This window comes from Pseudonaja textilis, chromosome 7 (assembly GCF_049901715.1).
Source record: "Pseudonaja textilis isolate UNSWEBS1 chromosome 7, rPseTex1.2, whole genome shotgun sequence".
NCBI lineage: Eukaryota > Metazoa > Chordata > Lepidosauria > Squamata > Elapidae > Pseudonaja > Pseudonaja textilis.
The window spans coordinates 49550050-49568091 of record NC_141996.1 but is presented as its reverse complement, the minus strand read 5'-3'; the positions used below and the strand labels follow the sequence as shown (position 1 = coordinate 49568091).

At 34.1% G+C, this 18042-nt stretch overlaps 1 protein-coding gene across 7 annotated transcripts in view; it reads left to right on the top strand.

Moving 5' to 3' along the window:
• TIAM1 (TIAM Rac1 associated GEF 1) overlaps positions 1-18042 on the top strand; it is a 207728-nt gene that overhangs the window by 127911 nt on the left and 61775 nt on the right. For all 7 annotated transcript variants that reach the window (XM_087937550.1, XM_087937547.1, XM_087937549.1 and 4 more), the window contains one exon: positions 16247-16691. In XM_087937550.1, coding sequence (XP_087793676.1) covers positions 16247-16691 — 445 coding nt within the window. The remainder of the gene's footprint in view (positions 1-16246; positions 16692-18042) is intronic.

The window sequence follows — 18042 nt, the reverse complement described above, 5'->3', positions numbered from 1 at the left end:
TAATATGAAACAGTTCAAAGCAGATTTGTTTCTCTACATTGACTAAAAATTATAAATCTGAAAATGAAGTCTAATTTCAGTAGGCAATTATTCTATGATGTGCTTTCAGTAGATCTTTATTCCTAGGCTTGTCTTTCAATTCTGGGCTGTTCTAATATGTTCTTCTGATATTTTGCAGTTTATTCTAGAAAAAAAGAAAACAGAGTTAGAAATCTGAATGCGCTGACATTTCCCTTTGTTCTAAGTTACAGAAAGGTAATAAATAAAGAGATGACTAAAAATCATAGCTTTCCTCAGAATGATTAGATCTACATATTATTTTCATATTTTCTTCAGATGTGCAGAAAACTGATCCATCATATACCGAATCTGTGAGGTAGATGATTCATTAGTCAAACTTGCTTCTAGAATAAAAAAATTCAGCTGAAATGCTGCAAATAACCTTTACAAGTTATACAAACCTAGTCCCTAATTTCCCTGAAAGTATATACAGGCATATGAAAAATCCTTGTGGCTTAAAAAAAAGGATTTAGTTTCCTTTAGTTAATTTAGAGGTTAAACATGAGTATAGATTTTGAGAACTGGAGTGCTTTTTGAGTGCTCTGAATGTGATTAACATCTAAAATATTGGGGTAAGGGTAACTACAAAGCACTTAAGAATTCAGCCTAACTGACAAAGATCCCCTGGAGAGAGGGAGGAAATATTGCTTTGATTTTGCAGTTTATGTTGGCATAAAAGCTCTGAAGGAAGCCAGCTTTTCAGTAGCATTCTTTTCTTTAACAAAATGTTCCTTTTGGATAGCCAGGTTCTAAGCTCCTTTCTGATCCCTTCCTTTTCAAACAAAACTCTTTATTATTCCAGAGTAATCTCTAGACTCTTTGCCATCCTTTCATACCACTTAAGAACTGCTGCCTACGTAAATTACCCCAGCTAGGACTGACCTTCAAGATGAGAGAGAAAGATTGGTTGACCTCAATTGCCTTCCTTTCTTTTCTGAAAGATTGGGTCCACAACCATTTCTTCTCATTAAAAAGGAAAGGAAAGCTAGAGTACTGTAGTTATAGAATGGAGTTAGTTGTTTTTAATTTTTAGCAGCCATTACTAAGCTTGTTGGGTGCGTGTGCAAAAGCATGATAGTTATATGTACCTCCTGAAAAAGATATATTTAGAAGATGATTGCATTTTTCTTTTTAACAATTACCATAAATAGATTTTCAGCTAGCATTGCTGTTCTGCAATCAGTTGCCCATTGTTGAAACTCATGCATTGTCCTTATGCTGCTTATAATAGGAGCAGATAACTATGTTGTTATTGTGATTACAAGATAAATAGCTATATTTCAAAATAAAAATTTAAATTTTTACTGGGAGTAGGAGCACATTGTCACATAGCATAGAAGAATGTTAAAAATGTTTTTAAGTAAGTACATACTGTTCACATTTCTGAATGAGATATCCACAGCTATGATTTTTCAGCTGTGCATCTAGTTGTGAAAAGGGTAAAATGTAAATTGGATTTGTGAGATAGCCGTCAATTGTTGACAAATTTGCTTCTAATTTGGTAGACCCAACTCTAATAATATGGGTAAACAGAAAGGCCTTCAGTATGGTACAAGCTGTTGTTTTCTAGAGCAGCTGTAATTCCCAGATGCTCTTTGAGGCCAACTTCATGTGAACATGTTGCAATAATCCAACTGGAAAGTGAGCAAAATATGAGTGAATGCAAGGCTTCCCAGTTGAGGAATGGGAGTAATTGGCATACAAGACATACTGTATCTGTACAAAGGTCCCCTAGCCATGCCTGTCAGTTGCACCATCTCTATTGCTCCAAACTCTCCAAAGACCATTAGCATTAACAATGATGTTTCTGTATTATGTCCTGGGTTGTAGTGGAATGTGTGTGTGACTTTGGGGGATGAGGGAAAGAGATGCTGCAAAGATGTCAGCAAAGGTGTTTACCTCTGAATAAACGAGGGAGGAAACATAGCTTGATGAGCTAAATCTACTTGATTGTATGGCTACATTAATGGTAACTTGCAAATCTGATAGTACAAAACTTCCCACTTCTACTTTTAACTGTTTGATCCATTCGGGTGAGTCTTTTCTAAGTTTCTTTCTTTGATTGTTAAGTTACTGGGGGCTCCTACCTTTCTTGTCTGATTATTGCCTAGAGAGCATCTCTTCTTCTCTTTCTCCAAGCTCATTCTCACATTTCATTATGCTAAGAAACAATCAGACAAAAGAATTAGAAGTCCCAATGAATTATCAGCCAAAGGAAGAAAATTGGGAAGAACCTGTCCATAGCAATAAAAATATAGCCATGTTCATATATTTGTATTTAGGATTTCTGGATAAGTTTTGAGGAAGTCAAGATTGAAATTTAGGATTTTTGTTATATTTTATTAAAAGTAACTGGAACATAATAAAATATGGGATTGATTTGAACTTGGTGACTTCCTTTAAATTCCATATTAAAAAGGACAGATTCAAAATGTTGTCTTGATCAAAATAATAGCTTTCCTCTTTGCAAGTATAGAAAACAAGAACAACCTTTCCAAATATTCCAGAATGATTTTCCGCATAAGCACAAAGATGAAAAATTTATTTTTCTTGTGTCTGGAGCTCTTAAATATGATAGACCAAATTTCTGTAAACTTTTGTTTGGTTTGAATAGCTGACTACATTATAGTGCTTTAAAAACTACAGATCATTGTTAAATGTAATCTATCAATATCAGTATTAATAGTCTGAAGAGTATAAATCATAAAATGAGATTAATAATTACTGTAGTTTCTATCCAGCAAATTAAAACTGTTATGTTAATAGAAACCTAGTACAATACAATTAGATGTAATACAAGTTCATATAGAAAGTTCCTCTCTAGAAATAGACTAGAATTGTGTAATTAGACACACAAGGAATTTGTCTTTGGTGTATATGCTCTCAGTGTACATAAAAAGAAATAAAAATACATTCATCAAGAATAGTAAGATTAGTGATGTCATAAGTTATTAAATAAGCGGTCATATCATACTAGGCAACATACAAAAAAATATAAACCGTAGAGATATAAGCAACAAGGTTATAGTCATAAGTGGGAGGAGAGAGATAATAGGAAAGATGAGAAGAATTATAGTAACACAATCTTAGTAAATAATTTGACAGTGTTGTGGGAATTAGTTGTTTAGTTGCATTTGGGAAAAAACTGTTCCTGTGTCTAGTTGTTCTGGTGTGCAGTGCCCTATAGCGTCATTTTGAGGGTAGAAGTTGAAACCATTTATGTCCACGATGTTAGACGTCTGTAGATATTTTCACAGCCCTCTTTTTGACTCATGCAGTATATAGGTCCTCAATGGAAGGCAGGTTGCAATGGTTTTTTCTGCAGTTCTAATTACACTCTGAAGTCTGTGTCTTTCTTGTTAGGTTGTAGAGCCAAACCAGACAGTTATAGAGGTGCAGATAACAGACTCAATAATTCATCTGTAGAACTGTATCAGCAGCTCCTTGGGCAGTTTCAGCTTTCTGAGTTGGCGCAGAAAGAATATTCTTTGCTGTGCTTTTTTGATGACATTTTTGATGTTGGGTGTCCATTTTAAGTCCATTTTTATGATAGAAACTTGAAGGTCTCTCCTGTTGATACTGTGTTGTCTAGTATTGCAGTCAAGGCAAGCCTGTAGCTTTAGCTTTGCCTCCTCAGTCCATATCCTCACTGAGGACTTAATTGTTGGTTTCATGGTCTTTGTCTGTAAGCAGGTACAAGGTGAATCATTGTTTCAGGTTGAAGTAAATTTTGTGTTTGATTTACTTGTGAACCATAAAGTTACTCTGGACAATAAGGCATTCAGGTTCATTAGCCATTCTTCTAAGAAGGAATTCTGTGTACTTTTAAATAGCTATAAATCTTAATTGTTACATTATAAAAATTAAAATTTACTGAACTCCATATTTGGTAAAAAAATAAAAATACATAATTGTAGGCATATGGGGTTAAAATTGATTTTTTAGAAAAAGCTGAAAAGAAAATTCAATAAATAATTTTTCAAAATTATTTAGCTTTCCAACATTGTGACCAAGTTAAAAAAAGTCCTCAAATCTGTTCATTATATTTCAAATAATTGTTCCCATATTTAGAGAACTGCGATATTAATGAGCAGTCTGGATTGTTCCACCAGTGCTAAAACATGTTACATCAGTTTTCTCTAATATTCACTGTGAATATTTTTCTCCCATTGAAATTCCCATTGTTGCATATTGTTTATTGTTTGTAATTTCTTTATTTAACCATATCTTTGCTTTGTTAGAATTTACAGTAGACAAAGTAGAGAGTCATATTTCATCAACAATTTATAAACAAGGCCCAACAAATGCTTCAAAATTAGTGTTAAAAGATTTTAAAATAAAGTCTCAATTTCCATAATCCTTAGGCTGTGCTTTCGCTGGCTTTTCAGGATAGAGACTATGGAAACTGTAGTTCAATATATCTAGAAAAAGACAGATTTTTTTTTTAAAAAATCAAGATATCTCAAATGGGCCAATTTAGATAGAATATGTCCAAAAATTCACAACTCACAATTCCCCTGGAATTGACATTTGGCAAATTTTATAAAAACTATCATAAAACAATACAAAATGTCATAAACATTTCCTGTGCTGATGTTTGTGCTACCCAGATCAACATGGACTATTTTTAAAACAGATACATCTTTGAATGTATCCCCATATTTCTAGTGAAAGCAGCACATTAGAAGTTCTGTCATTGCTGAAGGCAATTGAAGAATCTGGTAAGGAAATATCTTTGAAATGATGTCCCAGCGAGGCATGGGTTGCCTAGTGGCTATTATAAACCATATACTGTATTTATCACTCTCTGCCATTTAATTTTTATGGCATCTAACATAGAACTAAAGTACAGCAGTACAAAATATTAAATATTTCAAAAGTAATACTATTTTCCTTCATTAACTTAACGTGAAATTCTACTGTATTGTGCAAATTGCTCAGTGTACTATTTTTGCATACGTTCCTCAGCTGAACTGAAAGTTCAAGGACTTATTTAAAAATACTTTTCCTCTGGCAATGAATATTATGTCAGCATGAATGTAAATTATGGCTAAAGTTAAAATGATGCATAAATCATGTATTGGCCAGGTAGGTAGTGTTCAGATTTACTATGCAGCAATGTTTCCTTTTTTAAAAAAAAGAGATTTCCTGTGAAGATTCAGGAGGAATTTGCACTTTCATTTATGGCTAATGTAGATTAGACGTTAAAACTTTTCATCTGAGGAATATAAAAATATCGTTGTTGCTGCTCTTCTGAAACAAATGGTAGGTTCCTTTTTTTCTCTAGCACCAAAGGACGAGAAAAAAGAGAGGAAGTGAAGAGAGGAGTTAGAAGTTATTGCTCATGAACACCATTTAGTGGTATTAACAAAGCTGAAAACCTATTCTATTATCTTAATAGTAGAATATATTGAAGTGATTGGAGTTTGAAAATGGATGTTTCATCATGTTTTCTATTTCTAATGCTCTGGTGTGAGTGCCAGTGCAAATGTAACAAAAATCAGTAGGGGGTAATGGTAATGGTTTGAAGTCTGGAGACATACAATAAACCAAGGGGACTTCCACACATAAGATAATGAGACCACTAGCTATTGCCTGTGATATCTCAGTAGATCAGGGCTGTCAAACTCCCAGCCCATGGCTGGCTGCATCACGTGCTGGCCACGCCCACACCTGGTTTAGTGAAGAGGAAATAAGTCCCAATACATCATGTGATGCCCCCATGATGATGTGAGTTTGACACCCCTGCAGTAGATGTTAGAACTACCTGAGCTTGGCTGATCCCCTCCCTACAAAACTAATCAGGAGTGGAACTCATTAGCACTTGGATAGGAATTTACCAAGAAATCTAAAAGCCATAGTTTCAAAACAGAAATATGCTAATAGAAAGCCATAGCAACCCACTTCCATGTCTGCAAAAAAGCTTTTAAAGGGCATATCCTTGCAATCGCCATCACTGAAGCTCAGCTTAAGAACTTTGAGTCATTATTGAAGCTCAGTTTCAGCTCAGTTTAAGAATCTTGATTTCTACCAGGTTTTTTTTTTATGGAGGACTTGCATGTTCAGACCATTATGTTCTGAATGCTGATAGCAAGAACAAAATATGAGTGCCAGTACTGTTATTTTTCATGTTCTGTCCATTTTCTTGCAAGTAAGATGACTGACAGGTCTACAAAACTCAGAAGCTGGAAACTGGAAGTTCAGAATAAGAAGTATAAATGTCAGAGAACAAATCGGAGGAACAAACCACAATTACCATTAAAAAGATCAGAAATGTTATGTGCACATAAAGCATGGGAAGATTTTGTTGCCTGGGTGGAGTTCCACTGAAAAGCACTCTTATATTTCTTCTTTCCCAGGAGAAACTAGTGGCCGGTCTAAAAGCATCTAATCCCAAATACTTTTTTGAAAAACCAAGAGCTGTGGCTGTCAGCCTGAGCAGTGCTTCTATATTACTGGGATGGTCAAAATAACTTTGATTTTAAAAGCTTGATATTGTTATATAAAATAAATGATTTTAATTAGTACAATAAACATTTATGATTCTTCCTCCTACTCTGGCACACCCCCCCCCCATGCATGTACTGTATATAGTCCAAATAGAATGGCTTTAGATAATTACAGTGATTTGGTTTGCTCTTTGTATTGAATGTACACATTTCAATTTTGTGCACACAATTGAAGTTTTTAAGTTAAGGAAATATCTTGATTATATATTATACACTTCAAGGACGTCTTGTGAAAATTTACAAAGAATTGCTACAATTGATGAGAAAGTATGTCTATTAGATGAGTGTTGTTTGGAAGAGTTAACATTTCCAGTTAAATATATTTTTCAATCTTTTTTTTCCCTGAATGATTTTTTTTTACAGTTTTCTATACCTGGTTTAACATCTGGTAGATCATAATTAATTTCTGTCTCAATTCATTTATGAAATTGTTCAGACAAGCTGCTTGTATGTAACTAGTTTGCTTCTTCAGCATTTTTCTTGTTCTATCTTGTATACTTTGAAAATATATTTGAAGGTAAGTGCAAATAATCATCTTTTGCTGAAAGGCAAGACTGTTTGCTCTAGCCTTAAAAGGAAGGTTTTATTTTCGTAAACATCATGAAATATGAAAACTATCTCTTCCAGCATGTTATTGCAGTTAAGTTAGCTTTAATATAGACCACCTTAACAGTTTCTTAGGGAAACAGGAAATAAACAAGTTCCATTAACATATTTCACTGAGATGAAATTGGACTTTTGTCATCAAACATTTAATCAAAAACAGCTGCAACCATTCATAGCACTCTGGCAATCGTTTCATGCAGTGCACATGTTTGCAAAGCATATGTATCATAATCATATTTTACATTTTAATATACATGCATAGACTCAGAAAGAGTATGAAGTACAGAATGGTCTGATGCTTCATCAATAGTTTGATAACATTGATTTGTTATTATCAACCATAGAGACAACCAGAAAATCCACTGAGTTATGTGTTAAATTATAACACAACTGTAATGTGGAAGTGCCCCTAAGTTCTCCAAAATCTCCATAGGCTTTTCATATCTAAATCTGTAATTCAGTATAAGACAACCAATCCCACTGTGAATGCCATTTGGATATATTAGGAAAATTAAACCAATGCATCAAGAGGTCACCCAGCTGAGGAAGTCTAGCATAAAACATTGCTTCTTTAATATTTGAAACAACAACTTTCTGTATCTGCTATAATTTCTCTTATTTGCATTCAAGAATGATTTCTGCTTAAACAAATCTTGTTGTCTATCATGTGATTTTAAAAAATGCCATTCAACGTTTATACTGTAAGCTCGATGGGGCATAATAGCACAGCTCTCTCTATATTACAATGGAGATTTAATTGTCACAAAAGCCTTAAGATAAAAGAGCTATTGCCAATAGTAATCAAACTGTTAAAACTCTATTGGCCAATTACCACTATTATAATTTTCATTATTTTCAACAAATACTTTCATTCAAATCTGAGCTGTATTGGGATGCAGTTTTTTGCCCTAACGCAGCAAGAGGAGCCCTGGGCTCAAGCTGCTGTGAAGGACTGCGATTTTCACTCCTTGACAGGCTGTTTTTGCCGCCTGACAGATGTTGGGCGGGAAGCGCCATTTTGAGCCCTTTGACAGTTATATACCATCAGATCGGCAGCATTTTTACAGAAAGAACATGAAGAGAGAGGCTTGCTTTGCTCCCTGCCCCTGGAGGGAGCGCAGCTTTGTAAAAGCCGTAATCGTACCAGCACTGATTCAGAAGGCTCTGAAGACTGCCTGCCCTTAAGGGAGAGCAGCCCTGAAGCAGCACATCTGCCAGCATCATTGGGGGTAACAGATATAGTGATCACCCAATTCTATAGACTTAAAACAGGGACTTACATGGAACTATAATTTTTGGTAAATACGTAGCAATTTTAACTATATAACAAGTTTCCATGGAGCAAGCCAGGTGTATGTCAGCATTTTTCTGCTGAAATATCTGACAATATTTTAAAAAATGGTCGTGATATGCACTGAAGATGGTGTTTGATTTCATTATACGAGGTGCAATAACAATAAAGTAAACTAAACTACTGCATTAATAGATAGGATTATGGGTGTTGCTTCTGGGAGGAGGTTAATCAGTTTTGCCTGTGGCAATACTGCTGAAATTTTACTGAGAAGTAGTAATGACTCAGCATATCACCTGGGCCAGTTTTTGACAAGGAGGGCAAAAAACTCTGCACTTCAGATCCTACCCATTGTTTCACATACTATGAACTCTGGCTGAGCACCAGAAGCCTCAAGGAGAAGAACTATGTATATCATCTTTTAGGGGTTGCGCGGTGATGCAAGAAGTCCTGGAAAGATTGGGAGAAAAAATAGTTTAGGAAAACACCAACCTGAAGATTATTGTTGCATTTCCTTTATTCTTGGATCCAAAGGAAGAGCTGACAATCAAGGATAGGCATTTGAGAACAGGGTGGAAAAACACTTCATCAAAAACTTCCTTACAGTGATACACAGAATAATCAGAAATCAACATTTTAGCTAGAACTGATAAAATTTTATTGCCAACTTGTGAGTTTTGAAGCTTGCAGGGGTTTTTTTGGGGGGTGGGGGGATGAGGGAGGACATTTGAATAAAATCTATATAAACCCAGATGCTTATATTTAGTATTGGTCTCTACTGACTATCATGATGCTATATCTTAGCTTTCCAAAAGGGGTTTCCAAGCTAAAGTTTATGCAGACAAAAGCTGATTTAATCAATTTACAATGGAATTGGAAGTTTTCATGGTGAAAATCAGTCTAGAGCTTAGTACTGTATGTTGGAATAATGTAAATAACAAATTTGAAATTCTATGTAGTGAGGCCTGGTAATTATAAAGAATCATAATAAAGCTTTCTGTTCAATGGAACTGCCAGATTCAGGACAGATCATCCTGGAGAACATCTTTGTGGTCATTCAGAATCAACATTCACTTGATGGCATTTAATCCAAATGATGTACTTGGAAGGAAAACACTAATTTTGATTTCAAGAGGATGATAAGCACTTGATGGGAAGTTTGCTACTGGATGACTGGATGAGTATGGCCAATATTTAATTATCCCATCAAGTGCTTATAGACTGTATGTAAGAATCATTTCTATATGAAATAGTTTTGTGTCTGAGTTAACATTTTAAATAAACCTGTGTATTGAATTATAGCTGTGCCTATTATTTTTACACCCTAGATGCTTCTATACATTTTATAGATATGGTCACAGAGAACATGTAACGTGCTTCAGTGATGAAATTGCACGGTTGACTAATGTAGTAACAGAAAAGAGCAGAAATGCTGGAATAAGAGCCTAGAGCCCTCATTCATTTTGTAAATATTTTTTAAATAATTCCATTTTTGCTACTTTTAAAGAAATGACTTGAGCAAAATAATCTTGCATTAACTTTTTATTTTAAAAATTCCTCCAGTAATGAAATGAAGAACTAGAACCTGTTAAATTTCACACAGGGCAGTAGAGATGGTGTATTTATGGGGATATGTTTGTTTAAAGGCCATGGCTTCAAATTGCTTCCCCCAAGTTATAAAATACTTAGTAACTTTTCCAAATTTGGCAAAGATTGAAATATGTGAGTTTTGAAAACATGTGCTTCCTGCCTGTATTTTTGATATTTACGCCAGTGAAATAATATACATCAGAGTAAAAATCAACTGTAATAGCTAACATTGTCATTAAACACTTTATGACATAATACAAAATGTCATAAGACATTTCCTGTGCTGACATTTGTGCTATAGAGATCAACATGGACTATTTTTTTTCAGACAAATACACCTCTACATGTATCCCAGCTTTTCCAGTGAAGTTAGTACATTAGAAGTTCTATTATTGTTAAAAGCATTGAAGAATCTGGCAAGGAAATATCTCATCTGAAATGATGACCTAAGGTTATCTAGTAGTTGTCTGATTAATTCTGGCTTGTCTTAAATAGCTTTTAAAGAAGAGATTGGACAATCATTTGTCTGAAATGGTATAGGTTTTCTTGCCTGAGCAGGAGGTTGGACTAGAAGGCCTCCAAGGTCCCTTCCAACTCTGTTGTTCTGTTATTCTTGTTTGCTTGAATAAAGAACAAGTGACAGTTTCCTATTCATGCTTAATACTAAAGAAATCTTGCTTACAGCTGTCCAAATTGGTTAGCTGATAATGGCAGCCAAACAGAATCAATCAACCACACTTTAATGGTTCTGGTGTGCTGTATTCTGCCTTTCTGTTGAAGTATTACATGTGAACATAGTATAGTTTATATGTGTCTTTCATAACTATTCTCTTCCTTACAAGCTGTCTGCTTTTATCTGAGACATGCATCTTCTGCAGAATACACAGCACAAAGGAAAGTTAAATGGTCGTGTAATAATTGAAAAACAATGCGGTTTAAAAATCTTTATTGCTTATTTACTGATTTACTGATTGGTACATTTATATTACCTGTTTTTTTTCTTATTGGAATTCAAAGTGGCATATACGGAGTTTCCATGTGAAATCTCATCTAGATACAGACCCACATTTATTTGGCTAGCTTAGCAACACATTAAGGCATATTTTGGAATATACCAAATGCCAATAGTAACTATAATTCTTGTGTGCTGGTACTTACATTATGAGCAGTACTGTCACTGCCCAAGGTGGAGAGGTAGTTAGACAGAACAAGAAAATTCCAAGACTTGTAGATGTACAGTAAATAGTTAGCAGGGGAGAAAAAGCTCTGGGTGAACATGCAAAAGACGCTATTATTATATATAGCTGTCTAATTACCATAGAATATTCTCCTAAAGGAAGAAAGGATGGCAAACTTTGTGTGGTGAAACAGAGAGTAGTTATTTATTTAGAACATTTATATAATCACTTATACCCCTAATAAAGAATTAAAACAACATAAGAACCATATTAAAAAAATTAAAACCACAAAAACACCAGCCGTTCCATGTATTATGAGCTGACTGCAGTCAGAACATGAGCACCCCTTTATAACAGAATTTGGGTGTACAGAATTCATCCAAATGCTTTTCTATGGCCCACTTTTATATGAAAACAATGCTGATATGACTTATTTCTTGATGTACATATGATTCATGGATTCCCTTTGACATCAGCCAGTCTGCATTGCTTCTTGCTAACGTGGTACATACGAAAGATCAGAATTGTGATATTCAAATATTTGGCATCTGTCAAAAAGGATGCCAGTATATGGCTTTTCTGTGCCATGCCACACACACAAATTCCAAAATCTTATTTCTTAAATGCAGAAGACAGTGTAATTTTCCTGCATTAAAAACACTGACAAGAATAACAAATCAAACAAATATACAGTGAAATCTCTGTGGGATGGCATAATATAGCTTGTAAAGAACTCTAAATTTAAGCTTACTTAGAAAACCACCCCCATTTGTTGGATGGAGTGATTTATTGGTCATAACAGCTGAGGCTGGGGGAGAATAACTCACCTACTTGAAAACTGAACTATACATATATTTTAAAGGATAATGCGTTATGTGACCTTCTAATGAACCCCTTTCAATTCAATGTAATTAATCATAACATATTGAAATGCCAGTCGAAATATGTAATTGTTTTCTTAGTTTTAATATCGTGTTTAAACAATGTTATGGAGTACAGCATGACATCAAAGTTACTTGGTGCCTGAAGCTGCAATACACATTTTTTTTAAAAAATGGGGCAATTCATGAAAATTAATAGAAAGAGAAGCAGTGATTGACAGCTTGCTTGAAGTATGTGAGTTGGAATAAGATGCAGCTGAAACAGCATTTGATGTAGGGTTACCTACATCTGTTATTAAAACTGTGAAGGATGAGTAAATTATGGCTTCACAGCTGAGAAACAGGTTATAGATTCACATTTTTAAGCATCTGTATGCATTAATCAATGCCACTTTTTTCATTTCATTATTAAAAAATAGAAATTAAAACCTTAAAGCAGAACAAAATCATTGTCTATGAATAATAAGTAGGACTTCTGCTTACTAGTTCAGTATAAAAACTTACTTGTATGATCCAATACTAAATTATGTTTTGAATTCTGGATGGAGAAACTAAGAACTGATGCTAACACAGTTTTCAAATTTGTAAGCTAATACAATTCATTTTGAATTGCCATTTCTATTATAAAATTAAATTTAAAATGTCACTAGTTTATATTTTAAATATTTATAGCCTAACTCTAGTTGCCTATTCTCTACTTAATATTCTGGATTATTAGAAAAATGGGAAAAAATAACATCTGAAACACTATCAAAATAAAAAGAGAAATGTTAAGTTTATACTTTGTTTAACCTGAAATGTTTAAATCATCCAAGTAAAGGTTGCTTCATGATAGAGTCATATATTAATTATTTACAAAGTTGACCCATTTTTTCCTTATAATCAACCATAAGAAATATATAATCTTCAGAAAGATTCTCATTTTTAATCAATTTTGACAGTTTGGCCTGAGCTCCAGAGTTTGTGTTGCTCTAAAGCTGACATAAACCCAACATTGAAATAACGCTGATAGCGTATCCATAGCTAATCACCAGCCACTTTTCCGTCCCAGAACTGAAATCCTCTGACCCTGATACCACAAAATAATTAAAATAAATTCACCACCTCCTACTTACCTCTGTTAAAAACCTTTTTTATCATTTCAATCTTTATTTATGGTTCAATACAGTGAACAATAATTTAAAATAATTTGTTTCCAGACACTGAGAAATGGTTTTTATACAACTGTAATTTTTGCTGTTCAGTGGCCAGAAATGAACAAAACAATTCTCCAAGTTCCTGTTTCTGTTTATATACATGGAAAAGTATGACAATGCAGCAGTTTGCATTTCCAGACTTAGTCCCTAACAGTCTATTTGAAGGTCATTGAGACTGTCTGGGAACAGCTGATTGCTCTAATTTCACTGAATGTAGCACAGTCCCACAGTTAACGGCTGCTACTTATGGAAATCTGCCCTGAAAGTTCATGTTGCTGTTTCTGTGCCTCTTTGTGAGAATCATTTGTATGATATCCCAAAGGTCTGAGTTATTTTGTTTATATCAGATTTCCAAAATGTTTTCAGGATATGCAAAGGGAGTATTTATTCTTGAATATATTCCTAATCAGCCAGACACGATTCACAATTTTACAGGCATTCAGAAATGTCTTGGTTGCAATTTATGTGTTTATTTCTCACTACTTCAAATGGAATTCTGCCTAAGGATCAGTTCAAGCACTTGGTTTATCCACAGCATTCAGTCATATTGGGAAGAAATTATCTTTGATCCTCTAGCTGGGGAATTTGTGTCTTATATTTTTGAACTCAAGCGCCTCATTGTTATGGTTATATTGTAAGAGTATATAATTCACCAGCAAAATTAGCCATATGAAAATGTATACTGCAGCTTTTTTACATGCATTTACTTTGGATAAAAATAATCACATGACAAACTGAAGGGATATAATATATGAACTTTAATATATAATAATGCATCTAAAATAAGTATCGGACATCAGACAGCCTTCCTATATTGAGGTTGATTTCAACTCCACCTCAAAAAAAGGTCTTAATTTTTTGTGTTCTTATGAGGATGATTTCTAATTTAAAGAAGATTAGTAATACAGTTGTTGAATATTAATACAATCCAAAATTTATTTCAAAGTTTTAAAATCAGTTTTATATTCTAGTGATTTGTGTTCATGAGATAAAGAACAAACAAGTTCAGTGAAAAGTTCCCTACGAAATGTTTAACACTCTACACTTCTGGTTTATGTTTATATCTGTGGATTGCTTTCTAAAGAGGGAAATTAGCATGGATGGAGATTTAAGGCAGAGAAAGAATACTTTTCTGCTGAATCATTCTAAGAAGTTCATTCATACATACACTCATGTGTATTGTATAAATCACCATCATTATTATCATTCCAAATAAACCCATTGTAGAATGAAGAATGATTAACTGAAATTTAATTGAAAATTGTAGACCATAATTTACCTCTCTGGCCAAATCAAGGTTGGTAGATAGCCTTTTTTATTTCTCAGGCTAAAACTGGGGGAGATTAATTGGCTTAAAGTCATTCAGCTGGCTTGTACGCCTAAGGGAGAACTACAACCTTTATTCCAGACCTTAACCACTAGGTACTGGTGTCTGTGTGTGTATAGTGGGAGTATTGGTTTGGTTAATTAAGGCAAACTATAATAGTTTTTGAATTTGCTGTATGGTACAGGAGGTCGAAAATAGATTACTGTACCAGAGGGCCTGTTATTTAAGCAATATAACCATAAAAGCTGTATCAGATATCCAGAACCCGAAGGCAACCTTTGTCAATAGCAGTGATTGATGGGATGAACCATCAAGTCCCTCTGGCAGAAAGATTCAGTCTACTTGAGCCAATTCCAGACTGAAAAAAATCTGTCTCATTATTTATTTTATTGTCCTTTATAGTTATCTCTGCAGTGGAAAATAAGATCTCTAAACAAGTTATTTGTACAGTATTTTATCATATACATTCTAAAGGACATGGTTTTCTTGTTATCATTTGTGTTACCCAGAAAGTATAGATTCTTTTGCTGCTGTGAGCTTAAATATATAGACCAACTGATGAACCTTAATCACAATTAATTCTAAAGAATATTCTGCATTTAGATTTTAGATGCCTGCTTGGCTATGGACCTTAAATCTTTAATGTATGTTACAAATTCTTCCTTACTTTCTTTCATTTCATATTTATAGCAATTTTGAATCTTGTAATGTTTGGTTGTATTGAATTTATTTTAATAATTTTCCTTTCTACAGCATTTTACCTGACATAGGAAGAAGCATTAATATATTTAAATAAATATGAAATATGATTTTGGAGTATTTACATTTGATGAATTTGTCTATAAAATGTTTTAATGTAATACACGATTATTACTATTATTTAGGTAATGCCACCTATGGATTGTGAGTTTCATCAGCAACAGCAATAAAATAGCCATTAAATTTAGCATCAGTAAGAACTACAAGAGCTTTCATTTTCTGTGTTTATCTTACTATTTCAAATCAATTTAAAATGCTGAATGAATAGCTTAAAAGTTAAGGTTAAGTGGTTAAATCTCTCCTTCTGAATCTACAACAGTTAAAAATGTTAAACTTTTAAAATGCACTTGTTTCCAATAAATGTATTAAAGAGGTGGTATTCAGCAGGTTCTGACCAGTTCTGGAGAACCAGTAGTGGAAATTTTGAATAGTTCAGAGAACCAGCAAATACCACCTCTGGCAAGATTTTATAGTATCCTTCCCCTGCTACGTCCACCAAGCCATGCTACAGAACTGATAGTAAAAAAAATTGAATCCCACCACTGTATTAAACTATTTTATATGATAAATTTTTGATTAAAATTTTTATTAGGTTCCAGGAAAAGTTTTAAAAAAATAACTAGCAAATAAGGTAAATATATTTTACATTACATAGAACTATAAAAAGTATGCTCCCTGATTTCTGAATGAAGGTTCCTATTAGACTAGGTGGTCATAATAAATGCTAAGTTAAATGAAACTGCTCTATGTAGACAGCAAAGAATAGAATTTAACTGCAAAAATAAAGTTTTTAGTAGCTAGACTGAGTTGGAGCACTTCTTCATATTGTTTTTTTTTATTTTTAAATAGGATGTTAATACAGGAGATGGGAGTGAATTTGCTGACAGTGGAATTGAGGGTGCAACAACAGACACAGACCTCCTTTCTAGACGTTCAAATGCCACAAACTCCAGCTACTCACCAACAACCAGCCGAGCCTTTGCTGGTAGTGACAGTGGCAGTTCGTCAACTGGAGATGGGGCCCGTCAGGGAGTCTATGAGAACTTTCGACGAGAGTTGGAGTTGAGCAGCACCAATGACAATTTGGATGAGGCTGGCTCTACCCTGAGTGATGAACAGAGCAGTGGGACTTTGAGTTCCCCAGGACAGTCGGATATTCTTCTTACAGCTGGGCAGGGTACAGTAAGGAAGGCTGGAGCTCTTGCAGTGAAAAACTTCCTTGTCCATAAAAAGAACAAGAAGGTGGAGTTAGCCACAAGGAGGAAATGGAAGCAGTATTGGGTTTCCTTGAAAGGTAAAGTGAATATATTTTGTTTAACTGCACATTACAAAAATATAAAAGCACCTTAAATTATATAGAATTAATGAAGGCTTGCTTGGAAATTTAAGAATGTGTATGCGTTTGTGAGAAATATGTGTCTCATGCTATTTGTAAACAGATATCAAACCCAGGCATACCTTTTGCAGGCTCATTTTGTGAAGTGATCAATATTCTTCTGTGGACATACATTATTATGTGTTGAAAGGTTATATGCTGTTGAAGGCTCAGCATGTCTGTTTTGAAGCTCTTCCCCCCTTGCTTGGTCAGACAACAATTCCACTAGGATTGCAACTGAAGTGTAGAGGGCTTGGAGAAGGGCTTGGTGAATGGCTAACTTGCCAAGTGCTTTTGTTGTATGATTGGATTTTTCTTCCTTTCTTAACATGTTTGGAGAGAACATACTATGCTAGCACAGGTAGTCCTCAACTTATGACCAGAATTAAGGCCAGAATTACAGCTGTAAATCATTGCAGTTGTAAATTAAGGCATCACATGGCCAGACCCAATAATTCAACTTTTTTTGTGGCAGTTGTTAAGCCAGCATCATGATTGTTAAGCAAATCCACTTTTTCCAATGGGTATCTTTTGTTGGAAAACTAGAAGTAAATCCCACCAGCAAAAAAATGTTGCAAATTGTAGTAGAGTGACCATGGGCTACTGCAAATGGTCATAAAAGAGAGGCAGTTGCTAAGTTCCCCAAATACAATGATGTGACTATGTGTGTGTGCATGAGAGTGTGAGCACTGTTGTAAGTTCAAAAACAGGTCATAAGTAACTTTAGGGAAAGATATATCATAACTTTGAATATCATTTAGAGACTGATCATAAGTCATAAGACTGCCTGTAGAAATTAATGTAAATATAGACAATTAAATACCAATGATTCTAATAATGGCCTCAATTGTTGTGTTTCCACTCTATAAACACTGTTTCAAAATCCTCAACACTTCATTTAAGTTGGTTTCCATTATCAGTTAAAGCAAGTGTTACAAGCTGATATTTGATAGTGGTCATTTCCATCAAAAGTTAATATGCTTTATCTATGGATTAAAATGTAATTTTTGTATTGGAAAAATTCCTTTACTTTAGTAGAAACAGTGTGAATTAACAGTAGATCCCAATCCAAAGTACATTTATTTGGAAATAATCTCCTATTTATAAGCTGTGGTAATTGTTTCTGAATACATATGCTAGACTTGAATTTTTTTTCCAATTTTCCTTGTGATTACAGTTGTTTTTTCCTTAGATTGCTAAATATAACTGGTTACATGACTCTTACTATTTTTCTAATATCTTAAGCAAGCGTAGTATAAATGTGATAGTT